At 42.5% G+C, this 15,707-nt stretch overlaps 1 protein-coding gene across 1 annotated transcript; it reads right to left on the bottom strand.

Annotated features, from left to right (window-relative positions):
* Positions 1 to 9,624: 9,624 nt before the first annotated feature.
* LOC308280543 (glyceraldehyde-3-phosphate dehydrogenase 2-like) lies at positions 9,625 to 10,635 on the bottom strand (the record flags this gene model as incomplete). Its single annotated transcript, XM_080720863.1, has 1 exon — positions 9,625 to 10,635. Exon 1 carries the CDS (start codon positions 10,630 to 10,632, stop codon positions 9,625 to 9,627), a length of 1,008 nt encoding a protein of 335 aa, XP_080576989.1. The 5' UTR covers positions 10,633 to 10,635.
* Positions 10,636 to 15,707: the final 5,072 nt, after the last annotated feature.

Genomic DNA, 15,707 nt, shown 5'->3' with positions numbered 1-15,707 from the left:
GAAAGAATCTGCACTTCTCGGGAGAGAGCTTGAGACCATACTCTCGTAGCCGTTGGAGAACGTGCAGAAGTCTGGCCTCGTGTTCCTCCAGAGATGCAGAGAACACGATGAGATCATCCAGAAAGACGAGTACCTCCTTCAGGTTAATGTCACCCATGCATCTCTCCATTAGGCGCTGAAAGGTACTCGGCGCGTTGGTTATCCCCTGGGGCATCCGATTGAACTCCCAAAACCCCAGGGGACAGACAAAGGCAGTCTTGGCTTTGTCACTCTCTTCCATGCCAATCTGGTAATATCCGGACTTGAGGTCCATCACCGAAAACCATTGTGACCCGGTGAGGGCGGAGAATGCTTCTTCGAGGTTTGGTAACGCATAAGCATCCTTTATGGTTTGCGTGTTTAGCTTACGGTAATCAATACAAAGACGGACATCACCATTCTTTTTCTTTACCACGACTATGGGTGAAGAGTAGGGGGACTCGGACTCCCGTATCACACCAGCTTCCAGCAGTGTTTTAAGGTGTCTCCTCACAGCCTCATAGTCATTGGGATGTATGGGTCTTGAACGTTGTTTAAAAGGGGTTTCATCCTTTAGTTTGATTCTGTGTTTGACTTTGGTGGCATGACCAAAATCAAGGTCATGATGTGCGAAAACATCAGAATAACCGTTGAGTTTCTCGGTGATTCTCCTTTTCCATTCCTCTGACAGAGGGGACTTGCCGAAGTCAAACGTCAGAGTATTGTCTGTGGACTGACTCTGGGGAGAAGTAGCACTACAACAGTTTACAGTAGCAGCGGTCTTGTCAGGTAAGTGACTTTTTTCAACAATTTTATCAGGGGCATGCAGTTCTGCGACAACACAGTTTGTGGGTAGTGTTATGTCATGGTCTGTCTCGTTTCTCAGCCAAACAGACAACTTGTGCTGGGGCTGCTGTGGCAGAGTGATGAGGCAACAGTCAACAAAAATGCCACCAGGTAAGACAGACTTTCTTGGCTGCTCCAGAACTGCCCATTTCTCTGTATTAGCAGGATTGACATTGACCTGGCCTTCCACAGGTACTTTCTCATGTGCAGGAATAACTTGCTGTGGTTTTCCTTTCAGTGTCATTAGGCCTATTTTTCCAGTGGCTTTTAGCTTTTGTCTGAATTCAAGTGCACCAAGGATTTGTTTGTAGCCATGAACAGTTGAAGTGGTCTTTAGAGTGTCGCGTGGGCACTGTTCATCATACAACACATCAAGTAAGTTGGTCCCTATCAGAACAGGTAAGTCACTGTTGGAGCGCAGATCAGGGACAACTAATGCTAAAGTGGTTACTTCGTGTGCACTATCAATAAAGTCTTTAGGAAAACCAATACTGACTTCTACATAGCCCAGGTATGGAACGGACTGACCGTTAGCACCCTCTACATCAAGGAGATTGAACGGCTGGATTGGCTGTTCAGACAGGTGCTCTGTGTAGAATGACTTCGATATTGTGGTCACCTGAGACCCGGTGTCAAGAAGGCAGTTGCACTTTACTCCCGACACAGTCACATCGCTAATGCATTTGTTACCAATTAGCCCTTTTGGTATTTTAGATTGGTGCTTTGTGCTGTGTGAGTAATTAGAAACAGTTTGTTCAGCATCTGTTTTGGGACTGCTGTTAGTCTTTGTTCCTGTTTGTCCCTCAACAGGAACAGGATTCAGTTTAAAGTTGCCTGGTTTCTTTCTTCCCACAGCCTCTGTTTCTCTCTGAGGTCTTTGCGTTTAGCCTCAACAACCTCAGGATTAGGCTCATTGGAACAGGATGGGGCCATATGTCCATCTTCGCCACAGTTAAAGCAATACCACGGCCGCGGTTTCTTGTTGCCTTTTCGCGCAGCCCGTGGTGGTGTCTCCACAGACTCTGTCTCAGACTCTTGTGCCTTGGGTTTCTTTGGCTTGGCGACCTTGGTGGTAGCCTCTGAAGATTCACCCATAGACGCTTTCAGAGTTGCCAACTGGGCTTGGAGTTGTGCAAGTTGTTTTTGTATTTTCTCATTAGAGTTGTCTGCAGCTGCTGCAGTGGCTTTCTCATCTGTGTCAGAGTTGTACACATTCACAGTGTTAGACTGCACTTTAGCTTTTTGAAATCCGACATGCTGCTTCATACGCCGGGATTTGGCAGCTTGTTTGTCTTCCTCAGTTCGTACTAAGAGCAACAGCTCAGAGAATGAGGGTGGGAAATCCTTCTGCAGCTGGGACAGCTGAAGGTGAGTGATTAAACTGTTGTCAAAGCATCCCCTGCAGAACTGTTTCAGCAGTTGCCGGTCTGCGTCGCTGGCGGCAATGCCATTCTTCTTGACTACTTTGCTCAATGCAGACTGTAGGCGATGCAAGTAAACAGAGGCCTTTTCACCAGGCTCTGCGTCGGTTGTAAGGAATGCAGCGAAGAGCTCATCAGCATCATCCACAGTGCCGAAGGCTGAGTCAAGAACACGCAGGTACTCACGGGGGCTTGATTGAGGACCAAGATGCTTTACAACATTCACAGCTGGAGGAAGGAGACTTTCTACTATCCTTCTGACCACTTGTTTGTCAGGGATTGTAGTATCACTGAAGTAGAAATCAACATTACTGCGCCAAGTGTCATAATCAACTTCCAGGCTGGGGCAAGGAGTTTTTCCGGAGAAAGGCCTCAACCTGGCGTGCTGTGTTGCAGACATGTCACTGCTTTTCACAATATGCTCAACGACCACTCTTTGAACTTCAGGTGTGCTAATTTGAGCAGGTGACAGCTGGAAGGGGGATCTGGCACCACTAGGTAGGGTCTGTTGGAGTGGGGCCTGGAAATTATCAGCATTCACATTCAAGCGAGTGGTGGAGTGAGTTGGTGTCTGGGCATTCACTGGTACAATTCTACTTCTCTGAGGAGTAGAGGATGGGGTTTTGTGCACTACAACCTCACCCAATCGATCTGGACGGTTCTGTTCAATTCTGGCCAACTCCTCTCGCAGCACTTTTTCGAAGTTTGTGCCACTCAATTTAGCAACGCCTTGCAGCTGAGAAAGGTAGGTTTGGGTTAAACATGAACTAGCATTAGTAGCATAAATGCTAGACAAAAGTTGCACACAGTGAGTAATGTTGGGATCTGAAGAAGGTTTGTTAAGTGGTAAAACACTCTCGATTGCTTCAATAGCTTCACCAGATTTAAACTCAACAACAGCTGTGTTCTGAAAAACAGCATCTGTACTGTCAATGTGAAGCACTCTTTCAATGGACCCGTATTGTTTCAAAAAATCAATGGCCTCTTCATCTACATCAGTACCAGATAGACCACTCAGTAGTACTGAATTGGGCACCTTAATGTTTGCAGATCGAATGGCTTCCATGTTGCATAAAGTGTACAGTCAGAAATATTATTATGAATTGTGAACAAAAGTGCCAGAGCTGTTCGTACTGTATACTGTACAATATGAATTGAGAATCACTGCTCCTGGCTAGCTCGCCACTTTGTGTAGCACCCCTACTCTGGTACGGGCTAGTGTAGCAGGGGTTAGCTAACTTATTTCTAGGTCCTGAGCAGATAGGTGAAAGACTCACACTGAGACTGTAGGGACTGTACATTTGACCACAGAACAGCTGCTGGCAGATTTATTGCACAAGTTGCCAACAATAAACAAACAGTGGACAGTATATATTTAAATTGGACAAATAGAAATATTACCCCCCAAAAATAAAATAAAATAGAGCTCTTTGTTGAAAAATAGAAAAATGAATTGTCTTTGAGAAAAAATAGTGCACTCTACCCGGGTAGTAAAAGTAGAAAACACTTGTGTACTCCTTGTTTTGAATCTTGAGTGAGTATTCCTTGTTTCTGATTTGACTCAATACTTGCGACACTGGTGTCTGAATCAGCTCAGTTCAATTCACTGCAGAATCCCAGAACCGATGCAGTGTGGCCACCACTGCATCCAAACGCTCCTCCTGCAGATCTTCTTCACTGGGTATTAGCTCGCCATCTCATTCAGGGTTGAAACCAGAGTTCCACCAGGACACAAAAACCAATCTGTACATAGTACAGAATGAATAGAATCAGTTAGAATACTATTTTCTCAGTTATTTCTCTCCATATGGTACCATATTAACTTCTCTTCTTTATAAATCAAATCAGTAACTCATTTTTAACCATTACTCATGGATAGGAGTACTGTTCTGTTCACATTGTGCTCTGTCTGTCAGACAGACATGAACAGTAACACTGATTGGCAAAACCACATTATGACAGCTTCACCTTCATCTTTTTCCAAACAAAATAAATGAATGAAATGAAATTACATCCATTAAAGGATTTTTATCTTTTTATCTTGTTACCTTTTTACCTTAAACCATGAACTGTAAAATTCACTGTTTTTAATCACCATGAAATGAAATGAATTGCATTTTTAACTGCATCAGATAAATAAATGAAATGCACATATTGTTCCCTTTTAACAGCATGAAATGCATAAAAGTGCTCCCTTTTAGCAGCATAGCATGACTGCAGTTCTACTGCATTGGGCTGAACACAGTAACATGACCAAAATCGTCCTCAAACCAAAACAAATAATTGCAAGATATCAAAAATATAAAATGTAAACTTCTCCAACAATATAACATCACTCCAATTGGTTTTATATAGTATCTTATCACCCTGTGTTGTTTTCTGTAAAACATCCACTCATTGTTCACAAAATGGCTGCTGCCATGTTGGCACACACAACAACAACAACAACTTACTGGAGTTCTTCAGCAACAAAACACAGAAACTGGAACAGGAACAGGGATCACACAAGCAGCACTGGATGCACTGCTCATATTAGTGCTTTTTAGCAAGATTTGCACAGAAACAAAGCTTAATTCTTTTGTTTTCAAAAACGAGCAGGAGCTCTCTCTCTCTGTCTTCACTCAAGCAGGTTCAGTGCAGAATGACCGGATTCACCGGAGATTGCGCCCTCTAGTGGTCAACATGTGCATAGGTGTTGAATTGGAACACAAATTAACCCTTTAGTTACAGCAAAATGCATTGAAACCATAAAATGACAGAAATGACAGAAAAAGAATTAGTGACACCTTATAGGGGTTACACGCACAAAAGGGACAAGGATCGACAGACGGATATAGAGATCTCCATATACTGTATGGGCATAAAGGAGACACATGTAGACAGACAAATAGAGTGTGCGTACTCTGAAGGGTATAATGGGTATATTGCATAACAGGGTGGGGCATTCATTCCCCATTTGCATCGTTCCCAACCTGCATCACTCCCTCCCAAGTAGAGGATGGCGCCTGACAGGCACAGGTCATAGAGGTTTTCAAAATAAGGCTTCAGTTACCTTGCTGCTTTCTTCTTTGATATGCTTTAATTTTGTGTTATTAATCATTTCGAGTCATGCGTCACCCTACTGTGACAGTGTTTATTGTCCCTTTGTAGAGAGATTTATCTCCTTTAGGGCTGAGATTGTTTTTCAGCTATATAAAGGTGACTCATGTTTTGATGGATGACAATTATAACATTAAATTATCAGGAAAGCTTTCTGATTGTGACATATTTTGGTTTCAAACCATCTAAAATACATTCCACGGTACGCCGCAAGTTCAATTAGACTACATGTCTCATCTCACATGAATAAAAAAGACAGAAAAACATACGAAAACAAACAAAAAAAAACTATTTCAACCACTTAAACCCAGGCATCCCAATTTTGGTCACGGAAAATGTGAAACATTTGAACCACTTAAACCCCATATGGTTGACTGGAGTCCCTCAAGGCTCTACACTAGTGTCCCTTCTGTATTGTGGACAAGCTCACAACACGTCGTATGTATCTGCTATTTTCTGTGAAAGCTTTGCTGGGGTTTAAGTGAGTTAAATCATAGCGAGAATAGGCAATCTACAAGCCCACAAGACGTCCCATCGCGATGCATCGTAAGCTTGTAAAACTGCCAATGTTCGCCGCGTGACACCACTGTGTTGCTTGATTCAATATTTAGATATTTCCCTCCAGGTTGACCTAAAGGGACCAATTCCCAAACTTCGTTTTTAGTCTACATGACAAAAAAATAGGGGCCCAGGTAAAAAACTAAACTAAACAAAACAAAAAACACAGACACAACATTCCCCCTTAAGTGGTTAAGTAACTTTGCTACCGGGGTCCGTTGTGTAATTTGTGCTCCAGGCAATGAAATGCTGCCATGATAAGGCTACTCGCCAAACGCCTGACATAAAATATCTTCTAAAAACAAACCCAGTGTCTACCCCCTGACTCCATAGATAAGCTGTATCAGCAATGAAACCGTAATCATGGCTGAGGGTTGATTTGTTGTCCTGTCATCCTGAATCCTGATATTTAGCTATAATTGTCCTAGCAATTTGAAGTGGATGCACGCCCGGTCGCAATCATTCTTGAATTTATAGCTCATTGGGAAGCCTTCTCGTCTGTTGTTATACCATTAGCCTGCTCCAGTGGTTCTCACTCAACAGTAAACAAACCAGCATACAGTATACGTGTATGCAGGGTATCTGCACATGTATAAAGTTACAATTGAATGATATGTGGGTGGGTGACGTGACGTAACGTTTTCGCTGTCCTCGGTGTCAAACATGTATAAATAAAAAATATATTTGTCAAAAACCTTCTGAATATTGTGCAGGACATTAAGCTTTATGTGAACTTACTCAAGATTAAAACATTTCATTCCTCATTTCTTCAGAATCTTCAACCAAACATGGCAAAACTCATATGGTGTGACTGTCCTGACCTTGTTTCTCAAAGTGGGAACTTGAATAAAACTAAGAAAAAGAATTGCTAAAAATCATTTGAAAATGAATTTAGGCTAAAAAAAATGTCTATTTTGAGCCTATATCTTTTCAAAGTCAAAGCATAATGTTTTCAGTCATTTCTGATCAAAAACATTTTGTCCCCCAACCCAAAATCATTTGGTGTGACACTAGTTTGGAAAAATTAAACAGGCAATTATTTGGACACCTATTGGCTAGAGAGGTCCTTCTTCTGTAAGGCTATTCAGCACTCCCAGCACAACTGCAAGACAGGTGTCTGAGGTGAGTTATGATTTTAACATTTTCATGAAATGCCATCTTGTTGAAACGTTGACAAACTCACCATTCTGGATGTCTTTTGGTGTGACACCTTTTCTTTAAAAAAGCTTAAGTTATTTGAAGTTTTGGTCATATTTCCATGTAGATCTAGGCTGCTTTGTTATAGCTAGCATGCTGTTAGCATGCTAATGTGTACATAGTAGCCTCAAGGTAAACCTAAATGGAGAAAACAGTAATATGGTGTGACACTTAATCATATGGTGTGACATGTCTGCTTGTCACACCATATGACTTGACTGTCACACCATATGATTTATACTGTATTTAACTACAGATATAACAACAAATAACAAAGTTCCATGTTTCTTTTGTACATTTAAACATTTGTTTTAAACATTTTTACATAAAATGTAATTTAGCTTCATTCAGTGATACTTCAAATTCATCAGAAGGAGCAGAAACCCCTTCACAGAAACCTTAACATATTGTTTCAATCTAAACAATATTTTCTCTTTGTCTTAAACTATACATTCCATTTTCTTTTGTCAGCTGGAAAATGACAAGTGCTGAGAGAACGAGAAAGTACAGGGAGAAACTAAACAATGACCCAGCAAGGAGAGAGGAGCCAAAGGGGCGAGACTGCATTTTCTACGAAGAGCAGGAGGTTGTCTGTGGCATAGCAGAACCGCAACAAGCAGCCGGTTTGCTACCCTCACCAAATACGACTGGCTGATGTACAATACAGTCTAAATGTATAATCTAATCTGATCTAATACTTTTGTACTTTCACTCACTGGACTGGACAGTGGACAGTGTTAAGGTAGGACCCGAGACAAAACTAGCGAAAATAGCTGATCTACAAGCTCTCAACACGTTGTGCTGCGAGAGCTTGTAGATCAGCTATTTTCGGAGTTGCGCAACCCAGCACTCTTTAGCTAGTGGAGATGTGGTGTAATGTCATGATTCCTAATTACATTTGTTCAACACAAAATGCTGTGTTCAAGTTCAGGAGACTTCGGAAAAAAGCAATTTACCTGAATGCTGAGTTCTGTTTCCACTAATTGGTGTTAATAAAATGTTGCCTTCAATGCCTTGGCTCCAAGTGTGGCTATGCGCCTTATTGTCCCTTTAGGATCCTTCTGCCGTGGGCCGGCAGAAGACTTAGGTGTGCGTAGCATTCCTGTGCACATCCTCATCATTCATCTACTACTACAATTCTTTCTTATCCCATGTTAAAGCCCTACAATAATATCCTGTTCAGAAATATTAAGGCCATGTTATCCTGGGTAATTGTTTAATCAATCAGTAAAGTTCAGTACTCACTAATAGGTAGGTTAAAACACAGTTTGCTTTGACACATGAAGATATGATCATACGGTGTGACACTAAATCATTTGGTGTGACATTCCAAATAGTGAGAAATCATACCTTTATTAATGATTAAACCAAAAAAATGTTTATGGATTACATAGAGAATATTATCAGGAAGAGTCACAAATATTTGTGTAATTTTAGAGAAAGTTTTGACAGAATACATTTAAAATATGTTGTAAGATCATGAACATGGGCCTCACACAGAGTGTCGATTATGAAAAAAATATACAGATATAATTAATTTTCAAAAAACTATAGTGGATCACTGGTTAGTTATGATAAAGGACTTTGATAAAGTGAGTAACTTAAGAAAGATGTACTCCATTTTCATTTTATGAACAATTATTTTCATGTCACACCATATGACGATTTTAGGCACAAGTACAACAAACTGCTGAATAAAGTCTGATTCCAATAAAATATCTAAAAACAAAATGTATTTCCATAAGGTTGAGAGTGAGTAGAACAAAAGTAAATAACTTTTATGCCTGCAATTTAAAGTTTTTTTAAAAACACATTTTTTGGGGCGTCACGTCACTGACCCATGTTTTAATATTAGGCACAAAAGATGTAAAAATTGTGAAAAAAATAAGATCTACAAGCAGATAAAATATGATCCTGTTATACAATTAGTCTGCTCAATGTTGATGCTTAGAAGGAGAGCAGACCACTAGCACCCAATGAAAAACCTTACGCTCTCCATTCATTTCTACAACACTCGTCAGCCATACTGTGTAAGTCAAATTTTGTCCCTGTCTTCAAATAATGTTATGTGTACATATTTGTGTGCAGTGCATGCATGTTGAAACAGCCTAGAACACTAAATTGACTAAATCTATAGGCTATATTAAGTCGACTAAAACTTTTCAGTGACTAAAATTAAATGACTCGAACTCAGCACCGTTGGAGTTGTGTAACTTTAGTTTTATTTTTTTGTTTTTATCTTTATATATATATATATATATATATAGATATATATATATATATTTTTTTTTTTTTCTGTTATCTTTTAGTCTGAGAGATACATAAATAACCCTGTCCACTGGTTAATTTAGGGCGAGATAGATGGATACAGCAGTTAGCGTGGAAACAAGCCATAGCGAACATACACATCTCCCCCTCCCCCCCTTTTTTGTGGTCCTCTTTGCAACGACTTCCTGTCCCGGGGCTGGAGCAGGTGGCCGGCCGCCTACTCCTTGGAATGCATGTACACCAGCAAGTCGGCCACGCGGTGGCTGTAGCCAAACTCGTTGTCGTACCAGGAGACCAGCTTGACGAAGCTGTCGTTGAGGGAGATGCCGGCGCCGGCGTCGAACACGGAAGAGCGGGTGTCTCCGACAAAGTCCGAGGACACCACCAGGTCCTCCGTGTATCCCAGGATGCCCTGCATGGGGCCCTGCGAGGCGGCCCTCACTGCCTGCTTGATCTCGGCGTAGGACGCGGGGCGGGACAGGCGGCACGTCAGGTCGACGACGGACACGTCGGACACGGGGACCCGGAACGCCATGCCCGTCAGCTTGCCGTCGAGCTCGGGGATGACCTTCCCCACGGCCTTGGCGGCGCCGGTCGAGGCGGGGATGATGTTCTGGTGGGCGCCGCGCCCGTCGCGCCACGCCTTGGCACTGGGGCCGTCTACCGTCTTCTGGGTGGCCGTGTAGGCGTGCACCGTGGTCATGAGGGCCTCCTCGATGCCGAAGCTGTCGTGGACCACCTTGGCCAGGGGTGCCAGGCAGTTGGTGGTGCAGGAGGCGTTGCTGACGACTGTCATTGTGGCGGGGTCGTACTTGTCCTGGTTGACTCCCATGACGAACATGGGGGCGTCGGGGGAGGGCGCGGAGACCACCACGCGCTCGGCTCCGCCCTGGATGTGCGCGGAGGCCTTCTCCACGCTGAGGAAGACCCCAGTGGACTCGACTACGTACCTGGCTCCGGCGTCGCCCCAGGGGATCTCCGCCGGCTTCATGCACTGGAACACAGCGATGGTGTGTCCATCGACCACAAGGCTGCCATCCTGGTGGGAGACCTCGCGGTTGCATCGCCCATGGGTGGAGTCGTACTTGAACATGTAGGCCATGTACTCCACATCGATGAAGGGGTCGTTGATGGCCACCACTTTGATGCCTTTCTGGAGACAGGCCCTCAGGACAAGACGGCCGATGCGGCCAAAGCCGTTGATTCCGACACAAAGTTCGGCCATGGTTGCTGTATAGGGTTATTTACGCAAAGTACCACTTTCCGTTGGAGGATGCTGTGTTGTGGACCAGCCCTAGGACCGCCCGCCCGTTCTATACATACGTGACATCACAGCCGTGACACCACGGCTCTGATGTCACGTCTTTGCGTAGCGATATTGACGGAATCATAAATCATCATGTTCCCTCATGTCACATGTTGTAGTCGTCACCAGTTTGATGGCATGGCTGTGAGAATGAGATCAACAAAAAATTAAATCACACCCAGTGTGAAGTGAGCAGTGCTAATATGTTAATTATCTTCATTGTTATTTATCTATCAGTCAAGTTCTCCTCAAAATGACGTAATCTATCAGTCAAGTTCTCCTCAAAATAACGTAATCTATCAGTCAAGTTGTCAAGATCTCCTCAAAATGATGTAAGACACTGCCTTTGTACCGACAGTACAAAGGCAGGGCCCTTAGCCAATGATGTGCAGTTGGGCATGTCATTATAAAATAAAACATTAAAAGAAACGCCTATACCCAAAAAACGCCTATATACCCAAAGTAACATTTTGGATTTGTGTTGGTTTCTTGACGGAAAAACACGGTTTAGACTTTATATATCACTCAATCACTCTTCCCCTAAGTAAGAACATTATTTTTGTGGAAAAATCGACAACCTCAATCCATCATTCTTGTAACTCTGAGAGTGTACATATGGAACCAAATGGGCCCTTACAGCTCTGTAACTCTGAGGGTGTACAAATAGTATCACAGGTCCATTTGGTTCCATTTGTACGTGGGACAGGTGTGTGTAGGAGCAGGCAGTCAATGCACGAGACAAGAAAAAAAAGGGAATTAAAAAGTCTGCCTAACATGACTGTGATTTTTCCACTCGGCTCCCCAGTTGCCTCGGAGCACCACACTCTCTGAAAATTCACCCAAGCAATAGACACAAGGGCCCTGTGTTTGACCCTTGCCCCCCCCAGGCCGAGGGGGGGGTCATATTTGCTGACAGCAGGTGTGAAATGGAGAAGAAGAGGCACCAGCTCGGCACATTCCAGAGCACCTTTGACTGGCGTCGGGGTCGACCTATAGACACGCTCTGCTGCTTGGCCCCGCCCCCCCAGGGGCCTGGAACGTCTCCACAGTTACCTGGGCTTTAAGAGCGCACCTCGCTGCCAGAAGCCAGATGTGCCAGCGCTTTATCTTCTTTAACTGTGTGTTCTGTACCACTTACTCAATATTTTCTCATATAGTCATTTGTTCACGCTATAGGACACAAGTAGTGGTGAGAAATTCTTCTCTGGCCCCAGCTACCTTACCAGTAGGTCTGGGCCTTATCAATAGTGTTTTTTAATGAAAAAAAATATGAAATATTGTCATTCTGAAATGAAGTGTGATTAATGGTACTAATTTGTGTCCCGTCTTGATCCTGTTCCTGATTACATTTTTTGTATATTTTATATCTTGTATTTCTTTATATGTAATATTCATGTATACAGTATATGCATGCAAACATGTTGGGCTTGTGTCTATTATTGCCTTTTGTTACTGGAGAAATGGCCTGATTGGTATGGGTGGTTTCAATCACCATTCATTGTTACAGCCAATCATTGTGGATGCTAGCCTTTATAAGGACACACCCCCATTTCCCCGTATTTTTTCCTGAAGAAGATCCAAACGGATCGAAACGTTGAAGCAATAAAACAGAGCTGAGTATTACCAGTGTTGCACGTCTCTTTTACCACCAAACGCCTGTAAAGAGCCTCTGTAGGGCTCTGGAAGCCTAACGGAAACGTCATTTTCTAGCCCTCTTTTCACTGTGCCTTTTTAAAGTCTTGTGGTTTTTAGCGTGACGGATAGGTTTCCGCAGTGGATGACAGTAACTAAGTACATATACACTTGAGCACCTGTAATTTACTCGAGTATAAACATAAAATCAAGACTTTCACAGCACATTTCACAGACAAATATTGTACTTTTCGCTATGCAAAGGACCTAAATGGAAAAAAGCAATAGGCTGTCTTGGATTCTAGCAGACCTTGTACTGCACTTTCCCATGCAAACTGCTAATAAAGTAATCAATCAATCAATCAATCAATCAATCAATCAATCAATCAATCAATCAAAGACTCCACTACATTACTAGGAAAGGGACCCCTGGGAGCCAAACTTCACGATGCAATGTGTTATAGTTAGTTAATAGTTTAGCCTTTTCTTCTTCTTGTTACTAAAATAAATCACACCCAATGTGAAGTGAGCGGTGGTCGTGCTTGCATAACGTCTTCAGACTAGGATTTGAGTCTAGGATGTACAGGCTATGCTACACACACACGTTTTGCTATGGCAAAACGCTGAGGAAAAAGGCTACAGACACACGCTCAGCCACTCTATGGAGCTGTTTACCACCGCTCAAAAGTTCTAAATAGTTTTTGGGAAATCTTTACATTTATGATACAGCAATGCATTGACATTAACAAGAACATTTACTTAATATGTACTTTTGAATACTTTAAAAGCATCATTAGCATGATGGATGATGTCTTGGCTTATACGGGTCCTGCTAGCATTAGCAAGCAGAACACGTGCGTGCCAACATGCCTCGTCCGTGCGAACACGCCTCGACCCGGGCTAAACATGCCCGGTGCACAAAAGCGGGGCTCCGTGATTGGGGAGTGTACACGCCTCGCTGCACGCCTTTGTTGGTGATCATTGTAAATGGCGGGGTGCGATCACGCAAGGGGGGGGGGGGGGGGGGGCTTATCCGTCAGCGCACACACATAAAACATGCGTGCCGCTCCTCACAGCTGCGAAAGCATGATAAGAAAATAACACAAAGACACTCCGTTGAGAGGCTGCAACTATGGAATCTGAGGACAATAATGTATGTTCCTTAGTGGCCTCCATTGAGGATCAGTCTGGAAAATGTCTTGACATTAATACCACAATGGATACAAAGCATCTGCAGTGGTAACTAAGTCATCAAGTATTGTACTTCACTTTTAGTCTATTACACCACATCTTAAGCGCCATTCCATTTCTACTGGGCACGATAACTAAAGATAACTTTAACTATATCTTTCACCATTGTATTTACCGGTATTTTTTATTGTTGGTGTGATCTTCTTAGCTTAGAACGATTTTGAAACAATATTCTTTATAGTTATAATGCTCAGTGTGAATGGTCCTCAGATTTGTACTTTTTGCTCCACTAAAATGATCTGGCAGCTTACTATTTCACAGTACTTTGCAGATTTCAATTATTAATACAAAACATGCATAAAATGATTAAAGGAGCAGTTCGCATTGCTGAGCCAATTGTTTGATGATCGGCAAAGTCTCCTATTGACAATGACCCGGTCATCAAAGTATTGGCTAAGGAACGCCACAAAAACAAGTGACGTCATTCAAATCAGCGCCAACTTTACCAGCTGCAACAATAAAGAGAGGAATACATTAATGCTGTGTCAATTGCAATGTGATAAGATTGTGAAATGAACCCTTCTGCATAATGAGTACTTTGGTACTATGAGTATATTTCGATTCCTATACTTTGTGCTTTTACCAAACAACACTTTAGAATGGCGGACTTTCACTTGTTACAGAAGATTTCTGCATTGCGGTGCTGCTAATTTGAATTAACCCGTTAAACCCGGGAAAGCATCTGTGTCATTTTAGATTTTAGCTCTATATAGAAACATACTTTTTTGTTTTATTTGTATTTCCCCCCCCCCCAAAAAAACTCTTTCCGGACATAAATACCAGATATACAAGCTCACAGCGCTGCAAAAATCTTGAAATCTTGAATAATGTTTGAATTCTTTCAACCACGTGCCAAGGGGGTCCTTTTTGTTGAGAACTACAGAACTAGAAGGCATTTGTAGAACTAGAATCCATGTATTTAAGCAAAAACATAAGCTACTCCTTCCTCCCCTGCAAATCTGCAGAACTCGATTGAACGACAAGCATAAAAGACGTTCCATCATGCATGGGAGGTGAACTTTGACTCCTCTCTTCTGTCATTCTTACTCCCCCCTCCTCTCTGGTCTGTTTGAGAGTCTGCTAGATCCCTGTGAAAGCTTTCATGGCCTGTTACCAAGAAATAATGTTGTTTTTTTCCAACGTGATTCCACACACCTGCCAGAGAGATTCACAGAACCACGCTGTACGCAGTCGTGTAAAGCACTGGTTTTCAAACTTTTTTGGTTGCCAGTACCCCCTTATGCAAGTAAGCCCTTCCCCTGACAGCAGCATTTAGCTTATTTTAAATTGACATTAACCACAAACTCTGCCATCAAAATACCCCTTTGTACCCCTTCTCTGCCATGCCCGTAGAACCCGTAAATGTAATAAAAATTAATTAAAAAACATTTTTTTATCGAAGCGCAACTAAAATAGGCCGGAACTAATGCTCCGTGATCGGTTTCTACACGGACACATTATTGAGCGGACAACTTTAACATTGGAGTCCCTGAACCGGAAGTCCGTCCTCTATTTTGGCCCAGCTTACTGTCTGAACTCCGCGGCTTACAGATGGAGAATTTATTGATCAATTGAAAAAGTTTCAACGGATTTGAGAAGCTGATGGAATACGCGAACACACGAGCAGTGTCCGATCACGCACGATGGGAACTGGACGAGCGCCCACGTTAACAGGTAGGACTCGGAGAAGCCGGCAGTGAAAGACATAGAGAAATTAACGGGCTTTACGGCCGTAAACTACGAATGAGTTAAAGTCCATTTCCTATGACAATATGTTCAAAATAAAACAGCATGATGGAAAAGAAACATATGGATGTAATTGGTATAACAAGTTATGAGAATGTTCACACAAAGACTGTCAATGTTTTGTCATTACCCATAACAGTGAAACATATTACCGTTTTCTCCTGTACCCCCTGCAGTACCCCCACGTACCCCTAGGGGTACCCATACCCCCACTTGATAAACACTGGTATAAAGTAACTAGGGTAAGTACATTTACTCAAGTAATGTACCTAAATACAATTCTTAGGTATATGTATTTTGCTTGAGTATTTCCAATTTCTGATGTGCTATTTTCAAAAGATTGTTTTTATACATTTGAAAACTTG

This window comes from Nannobrachium achirus (genome assembly GCF_963921795.1).
Source record: "Nannobrachium achirus genome assembly, chromosome: 24".
Lineage (NCBI taxonomy): Eukaryota > Metazoa > Chordata > Actinopteri > Myctophiformes > Myctophidae > Nannobrachium > Nannobrachium achirus.
Note: the sequence above shows the minus strand (reverse complement) of the source record. Positions and strands in the feature narration are given on the sequence as shown.